The sequence below is a fragment of the Glycine soja genome, chromosome 8 (genome assembly GCF_004193775.1).
Source record: "Glycine soja cultivar W05 chromosome 8, ASM419377v2, whole genome shotgun sequence".
Classification (NCBI taxonomy): Eukaryota; Viridiplantae; Streptophyta; class Magnoliopsida; order Fabales; family Fabaceae; genus Glycine; species Glycine soja.
Window position 1 is genome coordinate 34543941 of NC_041009.1, and position 23813 is coordinate 34567753.

At 36.0% G+C, this 23813-nt stretch overlaps 2 protein-coding genes and 1 long non-coding RNA gene across 3 annotated transcripts in view; all 3 read left to right on the top strand.

The window, feature by feature from the left end:
• LOC114422970 (plant UBX domain-containing protein 7-like) overlaps positions 1-9459 on the top strand; it is a 30109-nt gene extending 20650 nt beyond the window's left edge. Inside the window, exons 7-10 of the mRNA XM_028389545.1 lie at positions 3353-3496; positions 3633-3729; positions 8056-8339; positions 9086-9459. Coding sequence (XP_028245346.1) covers positions 3353-3496; positions 3633-3729; positions 8056-8339; positions 9086-9250 — 690 coding nt within the window. The 3' untranslated portion in view covers positions 9251-9459. The remainder of the gene's footprint in view (positions 1-3352; positions 3497-3632; positions 3730-8055; positions 8340-9085) is intronic.
• Positions 9460-19099: 9640 nt separating this feature from the next.
• LOC114420878 (defensin Ec-AMP-D1-like) lies at positions 19100-19996 on the top strand. The gene is made up of 2 exons (XM_028386595.1): positions 19100-19237; positions 19621-19996. Exons 1-2 carry the CDS (start codon positions 19174-19176, stop codon positions 19809-19811), a joined length of 255 nt encoding a protein of 84 aa, XP_028242396.1. The 5' UTR covers positions 19100-19173; the 3' UTR covers positions 19812-19996.
• Positions 19997-20273: 277 nt separating this feature from the next.
• Positions 20274-21259, top strand: LOC114422147. Its single transcript, XR_003668631.1, has 2 exons — positions 20274-20453; positions 20972-21259. It is a non-coding gene; the product is annotated as an uncharacterized LOC114422147 (long non-coding RNA).
• The last annotated feature ends 2554 nt before the right edge of the window (positions 21260-23813 follow it).

The following is a 23813-nucleotide window of genomic DNA, read 5'->3' on the forward strand; positions in this document are numbered from 1 at the left end:
GCCTGGTCATTACAGAATATACGGCGAGCATCATGACTCGAATAATTGAACTTGCAGTCATAAACAAGGGTGCCCTCAAATAGAACACCTTGCCTTGTTAATTTAGTCAATGAAAAGAACAGAGATTGATCAATCACAACAGGAATGTTATGCACCTTAGAGTTAATTATACCATCTTGAATTCTTAAATTATTATAGAAGACTAACTAATTCAGGATAATGAGGCAATTTCAAGGACATAAAATCAATTAATCCAGAGTTTTGAAAGACTTGATAACAGTCAAATGGTTCACCATAAAAGAAATCAATGTCTGGGTACTTAGGGTCTAAGATGACTCGATTGCAGAATTGGGAGTAGTACCTTTGACGTTGATCATCTGAAGAAAACAGTGTAGATGATCGAGGAGATGACAAGGAAGGAGGAATTGGTGTTGAGGGTGCTCCAGATGGTCTGTGGCAGCAATGGCAAGCAGCAGCGGTGGTGGAGGACGTTCCCTTTCGCTTCTTCTTTAGTTAGATGCTGCGGGGGAGCTTGATTGCTTGACTGAAACCCATGACTGAAACTGATGCTGAGCCATGATAAACTTCCTCAAACCAAAACGAGGGATCTCAAACTCAGATAACAACACAATGGGGCTGACCTTCAGAATGATTAGTACTGATTAGGAGACAACTAACACACTCCCCCTCACAAGATGGGAGGTGGAGTCAACACTTCCAGCTGACTCTACCTTTCAGCTTGGGATGAACAATACAAGTAGAAAAATAGACAATGAAACATGCTGGAAATACATTGGTAACAGATTGAAAATGACTGAAGACATTCAAAGACAGAAGCAACAAAGCTTAACCATCAAGAGCAAAAGCTAAACATGGTGCTTAACCACTCAAGACAGAAGCTAAACACAATATTTGAATGCTTAACCACCATAAAGGCAGAAGCAACACACCAATGTTTAACCATCCATGATAGAAGCTTGACATCAATGCGTAACCACCATGGATAGAAGCTTAATGATTTTTTTTAAAAATATATAGTAGGAATTCTTGACCAGATCGAACCCCGGGGACAGCAATTGCTTCAAGGACAAAGATAAGGAAGAAGTTGCTGGACAACAGGATCAACAAATGACTTTTTTTTTTGTAATATAAACACTTGAGACCCTCTTGATGAATGAAGGGGACAGCGATATTAAATAGCAGACCACACAACAGATGAATAGAAGAACAAGAGAAAATGGAGCTGCACAACAAAGGGTTAAGAGAGACAAATGAGGAGGGAATAATCTCTTGCAAGCATGGTAGGAACTCCAAACCCCAACTGAACAAACTCAAATTTTCCTTCAAAGAGGAATATGCACAAAAACCTTGTGAGCACTTCTTGCCAAACTAAAAGAGAACTTAAAAACAGTAGCATCCCTACCAATCTTTCTTCAAAAGTCCAATGGAGGATGTCCTAGAAATAGAAAGAACAGGGCCTGAAGTTGACATTTTTCAGAACCAGAACACAATGGAACTTGGAAGGCAGCTGGAAGGGGAGCCTTGGCAACATTCAAAACCATACCAAACTGAGCAACTGCTTTTGAGGAAGCCAAAGCAATGGGTACTCTCTGTCTTGGTAACAATGTTGCTGTTTGTAACAAAAGAGAGAGACAAGAAACCAGGCGAGGCCTTAAACAAGACTAGAACATGCCACAGTTCTGAAGACAAAGAAGAAGGGCCAAAAGAGGAGGTTTGATTAGACAGGACCTGCATATGACCTTTTATATATATGTATATGTATGTATGTATGTGTGTGTGTGTGTGTGTGTGTGTGTGTGTGTGCGCGTGTGTGTGTGTGCGCGTGCACGTACCGGAGGCGGCACGTGGTTGAGTGTGTGTGTGCGCGTGTGCGCGTGTGTGTGTGTGCGCGTGCACGTACCGGAGGCGGCGCGTGGTTGAGTGTGTGTGTGCGCGTGTGCGCGTGTGTGCGTGTGTGTGTAACGGAGAAGAAGAAAGGGACGCAAGAGCTGGAACAGTTGAGATTGAAACAGGGGCTGAAACGTGCCCAGAGGGAGATGGCGAGACTTTTGGAACTGGTCCGGCGAGCTTTTGGAGGGCGGCGCGTGGACTGCACGTACCGGAGGCGGCGCGTGGCTGAGATTCAGGACACGCGACTTCTAGGGATGGATCGCGCTCTTCAAGGCGCACCTAACCTGGGTTTGCCGGAAGAAAAGACGGCGGCGGCGGCCGGAGATGGCGGCGGACGGTGGCAACGCCGGAAACAGTCAGAACGGGATTGTACTTGCTCTGATACCATGTTAAAAATTAAGGGCTACATTGTTGAAGGGTTTGAGATACACATTGTATTAGAGAAGTGCTGAGTTCACTTTCTCAGCCACTGCTTGTATATATTTATATAAAACAGAAAGAGTACAATAAGAAAGAAGAAAAGACAGGTTCAGACTAGGGAACCTACTCCTACTTAGGCTCTTCAGAATCCACACTAAAAACAACCTTTTCTAAACCAGTCAAGACTCGGATGGTGGGACCACTTGCAGCTTCCCCAGCATCTCACTTTGCTCAATTCTGTGATGGCTTCGGTGATGGGAAGAATCATAATCGATGGTGTGGATGGTGGATTGCACTAACTAGCTCAATTTGGCAGCATAGGAATTTACTGTTATTCCAAGGCAATCGATTTGATACATCCAAAGTAATGGAAGATGCCTTATTCCTATTATGGTCATGGTTAAAGACCAGAGATAAAAAGTTCTGTTCTTCTTTCAATCACTGGTCTTCCAACCTTGTGGAATACTTTGGCTAAATTGGATTACACATATCTAGCATATGTGGTGGGGTCAATGTTGTTTTTCCTATCTTGTACTGGAGGGTAGTGTAATAGTGTAATACATGTATGGCACTTATGTATTGTCTGCAGCAGTACCTCTGGTGCTGTTATAGCTCTGATTAATAATATACTATATTTTCTGCCTTCCAAAAAAAAAACTTTTACAAAGATACAACTAGTACAAAATACAGCTGTCTACACCTACACCAGCTGTCTACATACAACTGTTTGCACAATATAATACTTTAACAGTAGTGTATGCTGTTGTAGGTTTAAGAAGGGAGGTTTGAGTCTTGGCAATTTGGCTTGCATAAATATTGCTTTAAGTGGTAAATGACAATGGCTTTTGCCATGGCAGCTATTCTAATTCCTCAGCATTTTGAATGCTTTAGTAGGTGCTGCACTTGGGTTTTATTGTGATATTTTCATAAGTATTTGTTGCTGATATTAAACATGTTCATTTATAGTATATTTTTGTATTATATGTAATTTTCTGTTGTCATTTACTTTTTTTGCGTATAGGTATATGATGATACAACTGAAGGCAGAAAAGTTTGCACTTATTACAGACTGGATTCAATTCCTGTCGTACTTGTTATTGATCCCATCACTGGCCAAAAGATGCGCTCTTGGATTGGAATGGTTCAACCTGAAAGCTTATTGGAAGTATGCAATACAATTTTTTAACTTACTATGATGGATACTTTTTTCTTGGGGAATTGAAACATTATTCATATGTAAATCCTGAACTTGGTTGTTTTACATTACTTACTGATTTGAAGAGTCTTGTGCTTTACTTTAGGGTCTACTAGCATTCCTTGATGCAGGGCCTAAGGACCATCATATTACCTTGTCTCACAAGCGTCCTAGAGGAAGTTCTAGCCCACCAAAATCTAAAGGTATGTTGCTAGTATCTATCTATATTCCAGTACTTTGTTCAATGTTAGATGTCTTGATCTTTAATGTGTCTTTATTGTTATATTTACTTGTTTACTTTTTCTGATTAATGGAGTTGAGAGAAAACGAGAGAGAAGAGAAAACTGAGATTGAGAAATCTTGTATTATTCAACCCAACTGAAAAAGTTGTTACAAGGCTGTTTATATAGACAGTTATGCTAACTGTCAACTAACTCTAACAAACTTGAGTTAGTTAACATACAACAGAAAGAGAACTCACTACTTACCATAGTGAGGATCTTGTGGGGAGGTCACCAAGAGGCCAGCAAGATTCCTTGGGTGAAGTGGGACAAAGTCTGTCTTCCTAAGAACAAAGGGGGTCTAGGGATTAAAGACTTATCCTTATTTAATGCGGCTTTACTTGGCAAATGGGGGTGGCAGCTGGCTAACAATCGAGACCAACCTTGGTCTAGAATTTTAATCTCTAAGTATGGTGGGTGGAAGGAGCTGATTTCTGGTGGTAGGAGGAATTTCACTTCCCAATGGTGGCAGGATTTGAAGAGTATCTTTCAGCAGCAACACAATGAATGCTTAACTGATAATTTAAGTTGGAGAGTGGGTAGGGGGTCCAGCATCAGTTTCTGGAAGGATAATTGGATGGAGGACAATTGTAATCTCCAAGGAAAATACCCCCAGCTTTATTTAATAAGTAAACAGCAGAATTCATCAATTAATTCTATGGGAGATTTTGTGGAGGGTAGGTGGGAATGGAAGCTATCATGGAGAAGGGATTTTTTTGATCATGAAATTCAGTTGGCAGCTGATTTCAGCTGATTTCCTAGCTGAGATCGACTCTGCTCACATTCACCAAACCAGCAGAGATCTCCTTTGGTGGAAGCCCGACACTAATGGAGTTTTTACAACAAAATCTGCCTACAAAGTGCTGCAGGAGGCTCATCATAGTGACAGGGAAGACAATGTTTTTAACATTATGTGGAATTTGAAAATTCCCCAAAAGTGAGGGCTTTTTCTTGGAGACTTTTCAAGAATAGACTTCCTACTAGGGACAATCTTAGAAAGAGACAGGTCACACTGCCTTCTTATATTTGTCCTTTATGTGATCATGAAGAAGAAACGATTTATCATCTTATGTTCAACTGTGAAAAGACTAGGAGTCTTTGGTGGGAGACAATGAGATGGGTTAATAGAGTGGGTCCCTATTCCATAGATCCAAAGAATCATTTTCTACAATTCACCCAATGGAATAGCAAAGATAGTACCAACAAAGCATGGGAATTTCTGTGGCTAGCCCTGTCCTTCTCCATTTGGTACCATAGAAATGCCAAGATCTTCAAGAACCAGCAGTTCTCTCCTGAAAAGGTCATGGATGATGCCTTGTTCCACACCTGGTCCTGGATAAAATGTGTGGAGAAGGACTTCCAAATGCACTTTAATTTCTGGTCATCCAATCTAAAGGATGTTCTTTCTTAGAGGGGATGGGTTTGTATTTTTTGTGGGCTGTTTTCGGTCTCCCCTATTGGGTTGCAGACTGAATTTGTCTTGTTTTTTATCTTTGTAATTTCAGTACACCTAGTACTGAATTCCATATATAATATATTGATTTTTGCTGTGCAAAAAAAAACAAAAACCATAGTGAGGATCTAGAATACAACAGAAAGAGTAAAAAGCACAAGGAGTAAAGTATACTTTTGTACTCCCCTGCAAGCTCAAGAGGGGTGGGAAGAAGTCTTTCAACCACTTTGAGTTTGGGCCTAAAAGAAAGAAAGGAAGAGGGAGACAAAGCTTTGGTCAGAACATCTGCAATTTGATCCATAGCAGGAACATGAGCAACATCAAGCTTCTTGTTCAAAATTTTCTCTCGGGCAAAAAACAAATCCAGCTCCATATGCTTGGTTCTAGAGAGTAAAACAGGATTGTGAGCTAATGAGACAGTGCTGGTGTTGTCAGAGAATGAGAGGTGTAGCATGAGCAACTTGAAGTTCAGACAGCAAGGATTGAATCCAAGTGACCTTTGCTGCAATAAGAGCCATGCATCTGTATTCTGCCTCTGCGCTGGATCTAGCCATCACAGACTGTTTCTTGGACCGCCAAGAAATGAGATTGGGTCCAAGAAAAATAGCAGCACCAGAGGTGGACCTCCTATCGTCAGGATCAGAGGCCCAGTCAGCATCACAGTAAGCATGAAGAGGAAAGGGGTGTTTGAGAGAATCTGCCTGAAAATATAAACCCCAAGAGATAGTACCCTTGAGGTACCTTGGAATACACTTTACAGCTAGCAGTGCTGTTTAGAAGGCTTGGACATGAACTGGTAGGCCTTGTTAACAGAGAAACAAATCTCCAGTCTTGTAATAGTAGCATACTGCAAAGCCCCAACTATTGGACTTTTATAAGGTAGGATCAGAGAAATCTTGGTTAACTTGCAACCTCCAGCCATAGGACAAGAGATAGGAATGGACTCATCCGTTTTAGTCTCGACCAAGAGATCTGTGATGTATTTTGATTGAGTCAGAATGAGGGATCCATCTGGTTGCCTTTGCACTTCTATTCCCCAAAAATAATCTAAATCACCAAGTCTTTAAGAAAGAATTGAGTTGAGCCCCAAGTGAGTGAATGAGTTTTGTTGTTTCCAGTGATGATAATGGCATCTACATACACTAATATATAGACAACAGAAGCATTTTCTGAAAAAACAAAGAGTGATGGATCACACTTTCTGGAAGAAAAATTGAAGCTGAGAAGAGTAGCTTTAAGTTTGTCAAACCAGGCCCTAGGTGCCTGCTTTAGACCATAAATAGCTTTGTGTAATCTGCACACTTGATTCTTGTTAGAAGACACAGGATCCAGGGGGTTGGGACATGTGTACCTCCTCTTCAAGAATGCCATTGAGGAAGGCATTGTTGACATCTAGTTGCTGAAGGGGCCAGTTGTTAGAAATGGCAAGAGAGAGTACAAGTGTGATAATTACTGGCTTTATTATAGGGGAAAAGGTCTCCTTGTAATCAAAGCCTAACTTCTGGTTGGAAGCCCTTGGCAACAAGCCTGGCTTTGTAATTGTTGACTGAACCTTTAGGATATTCTCGTCTTGCTGCTGATGGTAGATTTTATATCTCTAAAGATGTAACTTTCAATGAAAACAGAGGGAGGAGGAGAAGTGGAAGCCATGAATGAAGGCTAGGTTTCGACCTATGCTCTGAATACCATAATGGAGTTGAGAGAAAAGGAGAGAGAAGAGAAAACTGAGATTGAGAAATCTTGTATTATTTAGCCCAACTGAAAAAGTTGTTAAAAGACTTTATATAGACAGTTATGTTAACTGTCAACTAACTCTAACAAACCTGAGTTAGTTAACATACAAAAGAAAGAGAACTCACTACTAACCATAGTGAGGATCTAGAATACAACAGAAAGAGTAAAAAACACAAGAAGTAAAGTATACTCTTATACTGATCAACACTCCATATATTGGATGGACCTTACCCACCTCCCTTAATCCACTTCTGGACACTTTTTTATTTGTCGTGTTAAAAGTCTTGCTTTTACTTACTGACAAATCTATATCCATCATTTTGTTATGACCCTTCACATAGGATTGAGTCAGAGTGATCCTTCTTTCCATCTATGGTGAAAGCAAGAAGCAAACTTGCCCTTGGCAGAGTCCCTCCTAGGCTAAAACAAAATTTCGGAGGTTATTTCTCATTCATAATATTACAATCAAAGTAGTCAGTTGCGTGCAGTAGTGGCGCTATTGTGTCAGGGCATCATGTCATGGTACCCTGTCGCACCAAGGGCAATTGCATCTCACCTGGCTGTTACACGGCTAGAGCAGCTCTTTTTTGCAGCCAAAATCGTGGAAAATAGTGGCCAAAATCGTTATGTTGTCTTGAATAATTGTTATGATCTGAAATCAGGGATATAGATCTTATTAAGATAGGAAAAGAAAAAAAACAAAATAAATAAATTAAAATAAATCAAGATTTAAATAGAGATATGATAATCTTTATTAGTGTTATTAACATGTCATTGGTTTGAGTGGAACTAAGCTTGGATTCTTTAACCAAGGTCTCTGGTTTGAGTCTTGTGGATAGGAAAAATGTGTTTGGAAGGGGAGACTCTACTAAAGTTGATAAGTTAGGTTTTCCTAGGGAGATTAGTCATCGGAAAAATTGGTGTATACTTCGCACCAATGTTATGGTGATCCCAAAAAAAGAATCCTAATTAGTGGTCCACAGTCCACATCATGTTTTTTAATGATAAAAACCATCTTTTTCGAATTGTCATCATCATGATTTTTTTTTTTTTTGTCACAGCCTTGGTAGAATCAGATGAGAATAAAGAGGAGGATGAGGAAGTTCAAAGAGCTCTAGCTGCTTCTATGGAGAGCATGAAAGAATCAACTGTTATGACTGGAAGAGACAATATAGATACAGACGTTGCAGTCTATGGACAACAAACAACCTTGGCTAAGAGACCCATATATCCAGCCCTGCCTGAAGAACCCAAGGTTGAAAGAAATCTCCTATGCAGGGTTGGTGTTCGTCTTCCAGATGGACACCGGATTCAGCGTAACTTCTTACGCACTGATCCAATTCAGGTAACAAATGTTGCCCTTGTATACCTGTAGGAATTCATTCAACCGTATGTTCTCATTGATCTTATGGTTGATTTGCTGCCAATTTAGGTATGATTTCTGTATGCTGTACCTTCTTTACCCTCTTCAACAAAATGCTTGATATGATTCTATATCTGCGTGTCTTGATCATGCAACATTATTTTGAAATGGTGATTGTTGTGGATGTGTATGTGATACTGGGTCTCTGGCAAAGTGACAGTATTTTAATTGTTAAATTTACCATGCACACCCTTCTTGCTTTAGTATGACTATGTACTACAATACTATTGAAGTGTTACTGGCATTTTATTTGTTGACCGTTGGATAACTGTGGAGATAATTATACTAATGATAATATAACTATGTTTCCTAGTTTAAGTTGCTTTATTTTCTTGTTAATTTGGAGCAGAGTGTTATCGACTCAGCTGAATTCATGAATTTCTTACACCACCCTGCTGGAAATAGAGTAGATGGAAATAGGAGAGATATTTGAATTAAAGTAGTGTATAGAAGGTGTGGGACCAACACTAATTTTTGAATTTCTCCTCCCCACTCTAAACTCCCTCTACCAAACCAAGGGTGCGTGTTCATTTCAATGTTCGAAACAAGTATTAGTGGTGGTGGGTGGAAATTAGTATCCAAAGACTTTGCTTTTTGGGATGAACATTGATTGTGTTTGATGTTCATAGTTATTTGTCTGGTTTTGATTTTCTTTGTTTTTCTTGAAGCTGCTGTGGTCTTTCATTTCTGCTCAACTAGGGGAAGATGAAAGAAAGCCATTTAGATTAACACATGCAATTCCTGGAGCATCTAAAATTCTGGACTATGAAAGTAATTCAACCTTCCAGGAATCAGGCCTTGCGAACTCTATGATTTCGGTGACTTGGGACTGAGTTCGGGTTCATTACTGGGTTAAATTTGCCGACTGAGAACTTCAGATATGTGATTCCCATCTATATGATCCCGTTTTTCATCTTTTCATGAGGTTGTTTAATTTCAAAGAAAAGGTTATTGAAACATTTTTTGTGTATAGACTATATGAATCCGAATGATGGGTTAAACGAAGTTAATGGAAATATATTAAAATGTTATTAGTTGTATCTTTTCCCCTTCATTGTATTTTTAAAGGATTTCCCTTAATTGTTTAGTAAAATGTTAATGGTGGTAGTAATTAACTGTTTGCTTTTAATTGGAAAACCGACTGAAATCGAAAATTAATCATTATAATGTGATCGATATAGGTTGTTTTAAAATAATGTGGTGAAACACTCTAATTTACTATTATAACGAGCGTTTTAACACCTGTAAATGCTCGGGATAAATATTTTTTTTATATTAACAATCATTTAATTATATAAATTTAAAATTTCATTATATTCCTTAACTATTTAAATTAATTTAAAAATATTAATATAATATTTAATTTGATTTTAATTTGAACATAACAATATAATGAATTATTCGAATTGAAAATGGAATATGATTTAAATCGTTTTACCTTCAATCGTTTAATTATATAAATTTAAATTTTCATTATACTCATACAGACTTGTATCAGGGATACCTGCAGGGAAAGGAAAATAACAAAATAGAGAGAAGAAAGAAGATAGATGTGACCGAGAGCCAAAGCCCTCCTTCTAAGCAAGAGAAAACACTTTCTGTTCCCAATTTTCAATACTTTCTGCTCCCAATTTTCAATAATGATCCTCCAGGATAATTCCTACAATTAGAAAGGTCCCTCCCCTAGAAACTCAGGCACACTACTATTTTCTAACAACCTCAGCAATTACCTCACTACTCCTTCCCAATATGACCAAGCAAGTGTCATGCTTACCACATTTGAGCCTACGAGAATAAACAAAGGCTTATTTGGGTATTCTAGGTGCACCCAACATAATATATGAAGTGATAAAAATGTCCTTTACTTAAATTTTAAAAATGTAACCGTCTCCCTAAACTCGTTGCCATTGTCGTCGTTGCAAGTGGTTGTCGTCATTGATTTGCTTTATTTGGTTGGTGGGTGAGTTGTTTGGTTGTTCGAATTGCAAGATCTGTATAAGTCATAAGGATTACCATGAGTTATACGGATTATAACTTATACAGATTCTTGAATCCGTATTATATGAAGAAAATAATAAAAACAAATAACGCCGATGTACCTCTGTTAACAATCAAACTAACCACCGTCACAACCACCATCGACGTACCTCCGTAACTCTTTCATTTTGACCGAAGCAACATAATGCACCTCTCACGACAATGAAAAAACTAAAAGAAACTAAGAAAATGAATGAATGAATGCATTACCGTAAAAAAATAAACTTAAAAGGAAGAAGAAAATACATAGGGGTATTTTTGGAATATCCATTTATTGTTGGGTGCACAAGCAATATGGATGGTACACCTATCAACACCCGAATTATTTTCATTTGGGTCTTGTTTCCTAACAATACCTACCCCTAATAGATTAGCATTGTCCTCTAGGTTGAACGTAGGAAACCTGTCACTAATGGAGGAAGCAAGCTCCCAAATGGCATCTTCAATGGGCTGGGACCTCTAGAGAGTTTGATGTAGTTTCATATAGAGCTTGTAGGCCTTGGATCTTCTTCATCAATAGAGTTCCTTGATTCTTGAAGATCAATGGCAATAGAATGGAGAATGAGGAAAGGTGAATGGCAATAGAATGGCACGAAATTTATACCTCAAATGATCATAGTTGAAAAAATGCACACACAAGACAACCATTTATAGCCTAAGTGTCACATAAAATTGGAGGAAAATTTGAGTTTCTATACAAATTTCACTTGAATTTGAATTTGTTGAACTAAATTTGGAGTCAAAATTTCACTAATTATGATTAGTAAATTTTAGTTATGGTTCAACCCACTAATCCAATATTCTCCATTAAGTGTGCTTAGGTGTCATGAGGCATGTAAAACATGAAGGACATACACAAAGTGTGACTATATAATGTGACAATAGGGTGTAGCAAGCAAATGCTCACCTCGCCCTTAGGATGGTTCAAAATTTAATTGGATTGGGCTTCTCCCAATTCAATTAAATTTCTCTCCCAACACACACATCAAATAGTGCACTTAATGCATGTAAAATTATAAAACTACCCCTAATACAAAAACTAGTCTAGGTGCCCTAAAATACAAGGGCTGAAAAATCTTACATTACTAGGATACCCTCCCCACACTATGGAGTCCTAAATACAAGGCCCAAAAATAATGAAACCCTAATCTAATATGTACAAAGATAAGTGGGCTCATACTTAGCACATGAGCCCAAAATCTACTGTAAGGCTCATGAGAACTCTAGGGCCTTCTCCTGCATCTCTATCCCAATCTTCTTAGAGTCTCCTAGCCATTGCTCTGGTGATGGGTCCTCTCCTTGGGAGGACAACATCAACCCTTTCCTCTTGAAGAGGATTTTTCCTCAAATCTGCATACCCCTCATCATCTGAATCAGTTAAACATGCAAAAGGAACCAAATCAGTAATGTTAAAGGTGTTACTAACTCCATACTCCTCTGGGAGGTCTAGCCTATAAGCATTGTTGTTGATCCTCTCCAAGACCTGAAAAAGGCCATCACTTCTGAGAATAAGTTTGGACTTTCTCTTAGTAGGAAATCTATCCTTCCTAACATAGAGCCAAACCCAATCCCCTTCATTAAGCACCAACTCCTTCCTTCCTTTATTGTATTTAGCTACATACATCTTTATTTGGTTCCTAACCCTTTCATGTAATTTCTTCACAAAACTCTGACCTAGATACCCATTCTTTATGTATAAAAGAAGTGTCAAGTGGAAGGAGAATTAGGTCCAAAGGTGTGAGAGAATTAAACCCATAGACAATCTCAAAAGGTGATTTCCTAGTCGTTCTATGAACCCCCATGTTGTAGGCAAACTCCACATGAGAAAAGTACTCATCCCAAAACTTGTGATTGCCTTTTAGGAGAACCGTTAACAATGTAGATAGAGATCTACTCACTATCCCTGTCTGCCCATCAGTCTGTGGGTGACAAGTGGTGGAGAAAAAAAGCTTAGTTCCTAGCTTAGCCCATAAAGTTTTCCAAAAATGGCTATGGAACTTAGCATCTCTATCAGACACAATAGTCTTAGGCAAACCATGAAGCCTCACAACTTTTCTAACGAAGAGTCTTGAGATGTGACTAGCGTCATCTACCTTGTGGCATGGTATGAAATGTGCCATCTTGCTAAACCTATCCACCACCACAAAGATAGAGTTTACATAACTTTGGGTCCTAGGAAGCCCAAGGACAAAGTCCATACTAATATCTACCTAAGGAACTGATTGAATGGGTAAGGGTGTGTATAGTCGATGAGACATCACCCTAGACTTGGCTTGTAAACAAGCTATACACCTAGTGCAATACCTACGAACATCTTTTTTTGGTATGGGGCCAAAAGAATTTTTTCTTGAGGAAGACAAGAGTCTTATCAATTCCAAAATGCCCCATTAGCCCACCCTCATGGCTCTCTTTGACCAACAACTTTCTAATGAATCCTTGGGGTATAGAAAGCCTTCCCTCCTTGAACAAATAGCCCTTAGCAATGTAGAATCCATCTTGGGCCTTGTGCCCACAGATAGCATAAATGAGAGAGAAGTACTCATAAGAAACATACAATTCCCTTATGTTATCAAATCCTAAAATTTGAGCTCCAAGAAAAGAAAACAATGTGTGTCTCCTAGAAAGAGCATCTACAACCACATTGGTCTTTCCATTTTTGTATTTGATAAGATATGGAAATTGCTCTAGGAACTCTACCCATTTTCCACGCCTCCTATTTAACTTGCATTGCCCTTTAATGTACTTAAGTGATTCATGATCACTATGAATAACAAACTCCTTGGAAACAAGGTAATGTTCCCAAGTTTGGAGGGCTCTAACTAAGGCATAAAGCTCTTTATCATATGTTGGGTAGTTGAGAGCGGCACCATGCAGTTTCTCACGAAATTAAGCAAGGGGGTGCCCACCCTGCTACAACACAACTCCCACACCTATACTAGAGGCATCACACTCTAGCTCAAAAGTTTTAGAAAAGTTAGGGAGAGCTAGAGCGGGTACCTTAGTGAGTTTTTCTTTGAGCAAAGCAAATGCTTGCTTTTGTCTCTCATCCCATGTGAATGCCACATTCTTCTTCACCAACTCATTAAGTGGCGAAGCAAGTGTAGAGAAATTAGGAACAAACCTTCTATAGAAACTTGCTAATCCATGAAAGCTCTTATTATCTCCTACACTTTTTGGGGTGGACCACTCTTGGATGGCCTTGATTTTCTCGGGGTCCACATGGACCCCATTTTTTCTAACCACAAAACCTAAGAAGACTACACTATTGAAAAAAATGGTGCATTTATCTATATTAGTAAAAAGAATGTGTTTCCTAAGAACCAAAAGAACTTGCCTTAGATGTCCTAAGTGATCATCTAGGTCCTTACTATAGACTAAGATATCATCGAAATAAACAACTACAAACCTACCTATGAACTCCCTTAGGACATGATTCATTAGCCTCATGAAGGTGATTGGTGCATTAGTGAGCCCCAAATGCATCATTAGCCACTTATACAACCCAAACTTGGTCTTGGAAACGGTTTTCCACTCATCACCTTCTCTCATCCTTATTTGGTGATAACCACTTATAAGATCAATTTTGGAAAATATGTTTGCACCATGCAACTCTTCAAACATATCATCAAGCCTAGGAATGGGGTGCCTATACTTTACAGTTATGTTGTTGATGGCCTACAATCTATACACATTCTCCACTTACCATCCTTCTTGGGAACCAATAACATAGACACATCACAAGGAGTTAGGCTCTCTTGGATCCAACCATTCTTTAACAATTCCTTAACTTGGGATTCAATCTCCTTGGTCTCTTGAGGATTAGTCCTATAAGCTGACCTATTAGGAAGGCTTGCTCCTAGGACTAAGTCTAACTGGTGTTCTATTCCCTTAAGAGGAGGTAACCCATGTGGTATCTCTTTGGGAAATACATCACCAAATTCCTGTAAGAGTTCTTTGAACTTTGGGGGAATGGTCTCAAGTGTGGGAATTATGGCAATGCTAAAGGAAGTCTCCCTTGAGAGGATAAGGTAGAAAGACTGCTTGAGAATAAGAGCCTTCTTAATATCTCATTTTGTTGCAAAATGACTCTCCTTCTTTACAGTTTTCTTAGAGGAACAACCTCCCTCTTTTTCCTTCTCCTTGACCTTTGGAGCTAAGGCCTTACTATCCTTTTTTTTCTTTTGTTTTTCTAACTTTTCCTCATCCTCTTGTCCTTCATTGTAAGTTGATCCTTAGCTACCTATGAAGGTGTTTGAGGCTGCAACACAAATTTAGTGTCAAGATGGGTGAGGATAATGTCATTAGTTAGGCCATCGAAAATGATCTTCCTATTAAATTGTCATGGCCTTCCTAAGAGAATATGCCCTGCCTCCATGGGAACTATATCACAAATAACTTCATCCTTATATGTCCCAATGGAGAAAGGTACCTTCACTTGTTGGTTAACTATCATTTCCCCTTGCTCATTGAGCCATTAAATTTTATAAGATTTTGGGTGGAGAATGATAGTGAGGTTCAATGTGGAAACTAATCTTGTGCTACAACAATTGCAACAAGTTTCATTATCCACAACGAGAGAACAAGTTTTATCTAAAATTTTGCATCTTGTATGAAAGATGTTCCCTCTTTGGCATTGGGATAGATCACAAGATTGGCCTCCAAGGCGTCTTTTAACCATTAGGAGGTCACCTTCATGGGGGTAGACTTCCTCACTAGACTCTTCACCCCTTACTTCATCTTCACTTCCATTAGAGGAAGGGGAAGAAGTAGTCTCCTCTTGACTACTATAAATTCCTTGACCCCTCATAATCATGGTTTTCTTGGTGGGGCATTGAGAGACAATGTGACATGTCCCAAGACATTTAAAACATTTAATGTTGCTAGTCCTTTCTTGGGAACTAGTCTTAGGGGTGGATTTCTCTATGGTCTTACCCTTATCTTCCTTGGGTTTTAAAGGTGCAGCCCCCAAAATTCCTTGGGCTTTGTCCTTCCTTGAGTGAAAGCCATAAGATTTTGAAGAAGACTTTCTTTTAAGTTGTTGCTCCACTCTTATACAAAGTTGGACTAGCTCATCTAGGTCCCTATATGGAAGGAGTTCAACCTTGTCCCTCACTTTCATATTAAGCCCACTAAGGAACCTAGCTATGCTTGTTTTTTCCTCCTCCCTAAGTCCAACTCCTAAAAGGAGTAGTTCCATTTGTTGTCTATATTCTTCAACACTCAGACTCCCTTGTCTAAGCATTTGGAGCTTGTCCATAACCTGCCTTTCATAGTAGGAAGGAATGTTCCTCATCCTAAGGGAACTCTTAAGATCATTCCAATACTCTATTGGAGCATCCCCATTAATCCTTCTTTACCTAACAAGGGAAATCCACCAATAGAGGGCATACCCTTGAAAGCTAAGAGTAGCCAATGGAACTTTTCTCTCTTCACTAATATGATGGCAAGCAAAGAGTTGTTCAACTTTCATTTCCCTATCTAGGTATGCCTCAACATTATCTTTTCCATGGAAATATGGGAGGCTAATGTTAACCTGTTGAGACCTTCTATGCTTTTCTCTTCTTTGGGAGTGATGTTTAGTATGTGACCTCTGCCGCCCTCCATAATAGTCGCTAAGTTCTTCATTTAAACTCTTGCAAGAGTCATGACTACTATAAGAGACATGTTTTTCTCTTTTCATTTCTTTCATTATTTTTCTTCTTTCTTTCTCTCTTATTTTCTCTCTTTCATCTTGACTTATTTCTTCCATTCTTTTTTTCCCCTTTCTTTTCTCTCTTGTTTTTCTTTCCACAATTTAAGGGATCTCAACTCATCTAATATCCTATACAAGGGGTCCTTAGGAGTGTAACCCTCACCATTAACATTAGATGAGAAATGAAGACTCATGTTGGTTCCTAAGTTATGGTTCTTTCTTGTTGGGGGTTTGAAAATAAAAGGTAAAAGAAACTATGGTTGAAACTAGCCAAAATAAACACTAAAAGAGGTGCGAAAGATAAGGTAAAAACTAATTGGTAAAAAGAAAGCTATCTAGGAAGTTTGACAATGGAAGGTAAAAGAAATTTAAAGCAAGTTTGACGATTTCCATGTGAACGCTTGGATGACCCTTTGGAGGTCCTAACTAGCTCTTCACTTAGTATACACGGTTTACACTCAACTATTACACAAAAATAGAGGTTTGGGTGGTCTCTTGGAGACTCCCAATACACCTTTGAAGAATGTCCAAATACAAGGAATTGCAATAGAAAAAAAAATTCAGCACTCAATTGTTCTATTACAACAAATTTAGCAAAACAATTAAGGTTTTCAAATTTATCTTCAATGCTCGTCTATTTTTTCAAGTGTTTCACTCAAAATTTGGTGAGGCTTTGGTTGCTTCAAATCCAATGGTGCTCCTAGGATGGTTAACCTCCAAGACTCAAAAATCTTTCTTCAAACAATGCACCAATTTCCTCTTTGAATCCTTATTGTAGGCAACACTTAAACACAAAAAAAAAAGACAAGCAAGAAACCAAAAGATGAAATGAAAGATGAAACAAATGGAAATTTAACATGACATTAATTCAATGAGATTCAAGGAAAAATAAAGCAAAAGGACAACACCACAAGCCAAGGTGGACACAAAGGAAGTCCTAGAATGACACTAGATTAGATTGACAAATTAAAAACAAGACTCAAAGCAAAATTCTAGTTATGTCAATTTAGCAACACATCTAAAAGATGAAAAACTTCAAGATTCAAATAAGCTTGTAATACAACTCAAAATAATGAACAATTTTCAAGCAAATCAAGCATACACATTTTCTGTTGTTGTTCTGGACGTGTATTTTGATGTTAATCTTTATCACATTTTCTTGCTCATTTATTTTTCGTTTTTGTTCATTCTTTTTCCATTGTTTTCATCTAGATGTCTATTTTATCCAGTTAATATTTCATCTCAAAACTCAAAGTATTCAAGCCATGGTGGAGTTAAGAACACAGTGTGCCAAAACTGACAACAACCAGAATTTCAGCCTAGAAATAAAGAGTAGTGTTTATGTTGTTTAAGGCTTGGATAGTTACAATTTGTGTTTGCTTATGCTCAATTGTCTTGAATAACACAATTCAAGAGAGCTTAAGACTTATTTTGATTTACAAATCTAGCCACAACTCAGCACCACAACTCAATTTCTTCATAGGCATCATATAGGAAACTTAAAAAAGCAAAACAGTTCAACAACAAGACTACTTCTAGGAATTGATTTAGAACATGTTATGAACTAAATAACATGGATGAATTAGACTCAAAATTCAAATGACAGACTAAGAATTGCAAGAATACATGAACAAATATATCTAGAATTCAATCAACAAAATCAAAATTCAACACAAACTTAGAACATAATGTGACAATTATTATGACTAAACATAACTCTAAGACAACATGAAAGAAGAGATTTACACTTAGATTTTTTTGTTTTCTTTTCTAATCAATATTTTGCAAGAAAATTGAGATCTAAAGGTTCAACATAAGAAGATTATGACTGAAAGAAGATAGAACCAAAAATTAGCACAAAAACATGATTCAAGGGTAGATCTATAAAATCAGAACCATAGAAAAGTGTAGATCTAAGATTTAATCGGATTATTTTTTTTTTGAATATTCTCTAAACAACACCAAACCACAAGACAATGAAGGAGATACATGGAGAAGAAGATGAAGAATAAAAAATTAAAGTGAATTGACCGAACAAAAGATAGAGGAAGCAAAAGAACATCACTAAGATGAAGATGCTCATGATACCACATGATGTAACTCCATATAGAGCTTGTAGGCCTTGAATCTTCTTCATCAATGAAGTCCTTTGCTTCTTGAAGATCAATGGTAGCGGATGAAGAAGGAGAAAAGGTTATTGGAGTCTCCAACAATCTTTTCACTAGAAAAAAAAACACAGGTGACAATGAGGATTAAATCTAAGACCTAAAACATAATATCCAAACACTTCACTATATTTGTCTAAAAAAACATTCAATTAGTTGTCTTTGAAATTATAAAAATTGGTCAAATTAGTTCCTAAAATTTATAAACTGAAAAAATTGTGTTATAACAAAAATATATTTATTTAATACATTAAAGAAATACAAGAATCATTAATATTTGTATTTATTATAGGAAAGATTTAAAAATAATGTGTCAAGTTATTAAATATTAATAGATGAGTAATAAATATATCATGAAAAAGAAGAAAAATATCAATATCCTAATGAAATAAATAAACAAAAAAGAGTAAATGATCATTTAATCTTCAAAATTATAATGATCCCTACAATTAATAAAATAAAAATAATTCCTATAAAAAAAATATATTTATTTAATACATTAAAAACATTTAAAGAATCACTTAATATTTTAGTTACTATATATAAAAACTAACTAAGAATAGTTAGTAAATATTAATAGAGAAGTCATAAATGTAAACCTTTAATATATTTTTCATTTAAAAGATTTCTTTTTTCTTTTTTTGAAAGAATTTAAAAGATTTCTTAAAAAACAAACAAACAAAGGATGTCTTAATGTTAAGTACGTAAAAAAAAAGATAATTTGTTTATATTTTTATTGCTCTATTTAATAACCTTTAATATACTTTTATTGCTCTATTTAAGACACACTAGCTTCACTTTCATTTTGTACCAACCCAACCCAAGCTTGTGCATTCTTTCCTGAAACTTTACTCTCACACACATGGCTCGCTCAGTGCCTTTGGTTTCAACCATTTTTGTCTTGCTTCTTCTTCTGATAGCCACCGGTAGGCCTTTCTTGATGCTAGCTAATTAATATAAACACTTTTGGGTTTCTTTTATTGTGATCTTAGTTAATCAAGTGTTTAATATTTATATTTATATAGCTTGACCCGACCATGTTCAGTTTCAGTTAAATTGACTTCTCTCTTACCAATTAAAATTTTAATTTCCAAGTTACAAAATCCTGTACTGAAGACTTTTTTATGATAATTAAAAATTGTTGAACTATAAATATTTACAAATTTAAATGATTTTTTTTTAAAGTTAAGATGCGTAAAGTTTATTTTAATTAATTTAAATTTGTTTGATACTTAGCCAGCTTCTTTATTTATTTTACTTTTTCTCTTTCTAATGATTTGTTAATAAAATTATTCAAAAAATTGTGCAGAGATGGGGCCAACAATGGTGGCAGAAGCAAGAACTTGTGAGTCTCAGAGCCATCGTTTCAAGGGGCCATGTTTAAGTGACACCAACTGTGGCTCTGTTTGCCGAACCGAAGGTTTCTCTGGAGGACACTGCCGTGGCTTCAGTCGCAGATGCTTCTGCACCAAAGAATGTAATAAAAATAATAATAATTAAGAGTGCTTTGATAGAAGATGATAGATCCATCACCTTTCTACTCGTGTTTGAGAATAAAGGGTTACCCATTCTACTAAGGGTTTGTCTCTTATTTTATTTAGTTAGATCTTTTTATGATATGAGTGAGTGTGAAGGAATTATGTAATCTGTGTTCTTAATTTAATATTTGGATTAGTTTGTTTAAATCTTTTAAAAAATTGATTTTAAAATAAATTTTTATATTTTTTTAATATGTAGATAAAATCTATATTAATAAAAGAACAACCAACAAGCTAACGTGGTAATACCACAAATTTTTTTGGCTATAAAATAATAAACGCGAGTTGGTCTTCATCTTCCTCTTCCTCTTGTGACGAGTTTTTCATATTTCAAATTTGAATTATTTGAATGAGCTGTATGAGTTAGGAAAAATTTGAATTTGAATTTCAAATTTTTCCCTTTTATAATTGCCTCTTTCTTCTTCTTTATGTTTTTTCTAAGAAAAAAAATGTTGTATCATTCGCTCCTTTCAAAGTTATTTTTGAGCTATACTGCTTGATCCGTTCAGAGCTCCGTTGCCGCTCCACCTCTCACCACTCCGGTCCTACCGTTGCAAATCCTTCCTCATTTTCCATGATTTCTCTGGCCACAAATTCAGCTCCGGTGACTCTCATGGCAACAACAACCATTATTATCGAAGCTTATCTCCTTCTCTTTTAAATTCATTATAATTCTTTTTCCATTTTTGACTCTTCAAAGAGTGATGTTTTTGGAAAAGCTTTTATTTGATCGTTTGCTAAAATTGTCATGAGATTCACCATTCTAAGTTTATCACTTCAGATGGAAATTTAGATTCTTTTATTCCTCTTTGTGTAGCAAATATAACTTCTATTTGGAATCGAAATTAATACTCACTCCGGTATTAACTGAGTTGCAAAAATATCAATAGATTTGCATATTTCTTTTATTTTTTTGGGCCAGAAAATCATTTAACAATTTACTAATATTTGTAATAATTCTACTGCTTATCGTTATTTGTTATAAACAAATAAAAGCATTTCTCCATTGTCTAGGAATTAATACAATTATGTATCGTTTTTGTAATTTCATTTATATTTTGAGATTGTTTTGGTTTTTTTATGTTTCAAAATTGAAGAAATGTGTGTTGCTATTTCTCGCAGATGACAATTATTACAAGTCTTGGTAATAAGGTGTAAAGATGGATCCGGAAAATTCACCAAGGCGCAGTTGAATGATGATATGTGCGATTGTGTTGATGGCACCAATGAACCTGGTTTTTATTTTAATTATGCAATGTTTAATTATTAATAGTATTTGATTTATTTTATTTTTTTCATATTGGATCATTTGTTGTTTCAATAATTCTTTGTTTCATTTTTTTTTGGGCAAGTACAATGGCATGTCCGGGTGAAAAATTTTATTGTCGAAATGCAGGACATTCTCATGTTTACTTATTATTAGTTATTCCTTCTATATTTTATAAGTTTGATATGGATTTTAAGTGTAATAATTTGGTATGTAAGTTTTGGAAAATAAAGCTCCATCAATTTTGGGATTGAAAAGTCAAATATTGAATAACTACTAATGGGTGATAATTACTACTAATGAGTGGTAATGACTACTAAATACATTTTTGATAGTAGAATATCTATATATAACACATATGTTTGGTCTTTGCTCACTTTTTTTAATTTCGTTTGATACATCAACTAGAAAGAGAGAGTGAGAGCTTGAAATAATCAAAACAAGACAGCTCTTTCACGATAATGGCTGGAAGTACATTTTGATTTTTTGTTTTTCCGCATTTTGTTAATGACTTGTGTTTGTTTTGTAGTCTGTAACATCACAAGTTAAAAATTTTAATCTAACATTTGGTATCAAAGCCTCAATTTCCTTTACCTTGTTCGTTTTAGTGATTTTCTTATTTAATTTCGTTTATGGTATTTAGAGCCTTGTTTGTTAAAAATAAGATTGGAAATCTTTATTTTGATTGATTTCCTTGTTTTTGGCTTTTGAATAGTGTAAAAAGGTGCCCAAATGAGTAAGAACCGACCGAGTCTGTATTTGGATCGAATTTGACCCGCTAGAGGTTGAAGATGATGAATAGTGAAAAAAAACCAAAAAAATACATCATTTTTGCACTAGCTGGGCTTCAAACCTATGACTTAAAAGATATATATATATATATATATATATATATATATATATATATATATATATATATATATATATATATATATATATATATATGAAATCAAATGCACAATATTATGTTTCAATTATGAAATTATTATATATGAGAATTTTATTCATCATTATATTATATCTTGATCTTGAAATGCATAATATGATTTTTTCTCATATGATTAAGTTTTATGTCTAAGTGATCTTTATAATTTTGATTAATTATGGATTAGCCACAACATTTATAATTTGATTAAAATTATATATTTAAGTTTTTTAAAGATCATATAAGGAATTAAACATAATATTGTGATTAATTATACTTTATATAATAAATTTTATCCCACATGAATTTTTATTATATTTGTATAATTAATTGAGATAAAATGACATTATTTTTCAAGGTTTACCCACTGGAATCATGAGGTATCTATAATTTGTCAATTTTATCATAAAATAAATATTTGCAATAGAAAATTAAATTATTTTCATGTTGTACCCGTAAAGCATGAATTGAAGTTTGTAATTTGATTATTCTATCATAAGGTTTAATTATTTCTTATTGAATTAAAAATTTAGCCCACAGATAATTTTTATGTCACAAGATTCAATTTTCTAGTATGTTTACATTGATAAAAAATACAATTAAGATTAATCTACCTCAAATTTTGACACAAGTCTTTGGATTTTGTAGCTTCTCAAATTGTTAGTTTTTTTATATTCAATGTGATGCTCCCGAATTTAAAGGAAATAACTATAAGATATGGAAGAGAATTCTTCTGCAGTTAGGGTGGATGGACATGTACTATGTTATAAGGAAAGACGAACCACCTGCAATCACTGATGAAAGTAGATCAATTGATGTTGCGCTATATGAGTGGTGGGAGCAATCCAATTGGCTCAGCGTGATGTTCATTAAGACCAAAATCTCGATCGAGATACGTGGTTTTGTCAACCAGCATGAAAAGGTTCGAGACTTGCTTAAGGCCATTAATGACCAGTTCATCACTTCAGATAAGGCTTTAGCAAACACCTTGATCATGAAGTTCTCCTCTCTCTGGCTCACCAGTATGAAAGGTGTGCATGAGTACATAATGCAAATGTGAGATATTTCAGCTCAACTTAAGAAACTGGAGGTTGATATGTATGAGTCCTTCCTGATGCACTTCATTTTGAACACCCTTCCACAGGAATATGGGTCGTTTAAGATTTCCTACAACAAACATAAGGACAAATTGTTTATCAATGAATTAATGACCATGTGTGTTCAGGAAGAAGAAAGGCTTGTAATGGAGATGGGTGAGAGTGCATCGCTGACAACTGCTTGTGGGAAGAATAAAGCAACTAAGTCTCAAGCTAATCAGAGGAGGAATGGTAAAATACCACCTCAAGCTGATATTAAGAAGGTGGCAACATGTTTCTTTTGCAAGAAGAAGGGGCACATGAAGAATTGCCCCAGATTCTAGAAATGGCTTAAGAAAAAAGGTAAATCAATCTCATTAGTATGTTATGAATCTAATATGGCTAGTGTTAATATTAACACCCAGTGGATTGATTCTGGATCTACTATCCATATTGCAAATTCTTTACTGGGTATGCAAAATCTAAGGAACCTAGTGGGAAGTGAGCAAAGCATTTTATCAGGCAACAAGCTAGGCTCACCTGTGGAGGCTATTGGAAATTGCATTTTAATTTTAAGTAGTGACTTTATTTTTGAAATTAGAAAGGACCTTTTATGTACCAAGTTTTTCTTGAAACTTGATTTTTGTTTCTAGATTCGTACCTTTGGGATATTCCTTTAATTTTATCAGGCAACAA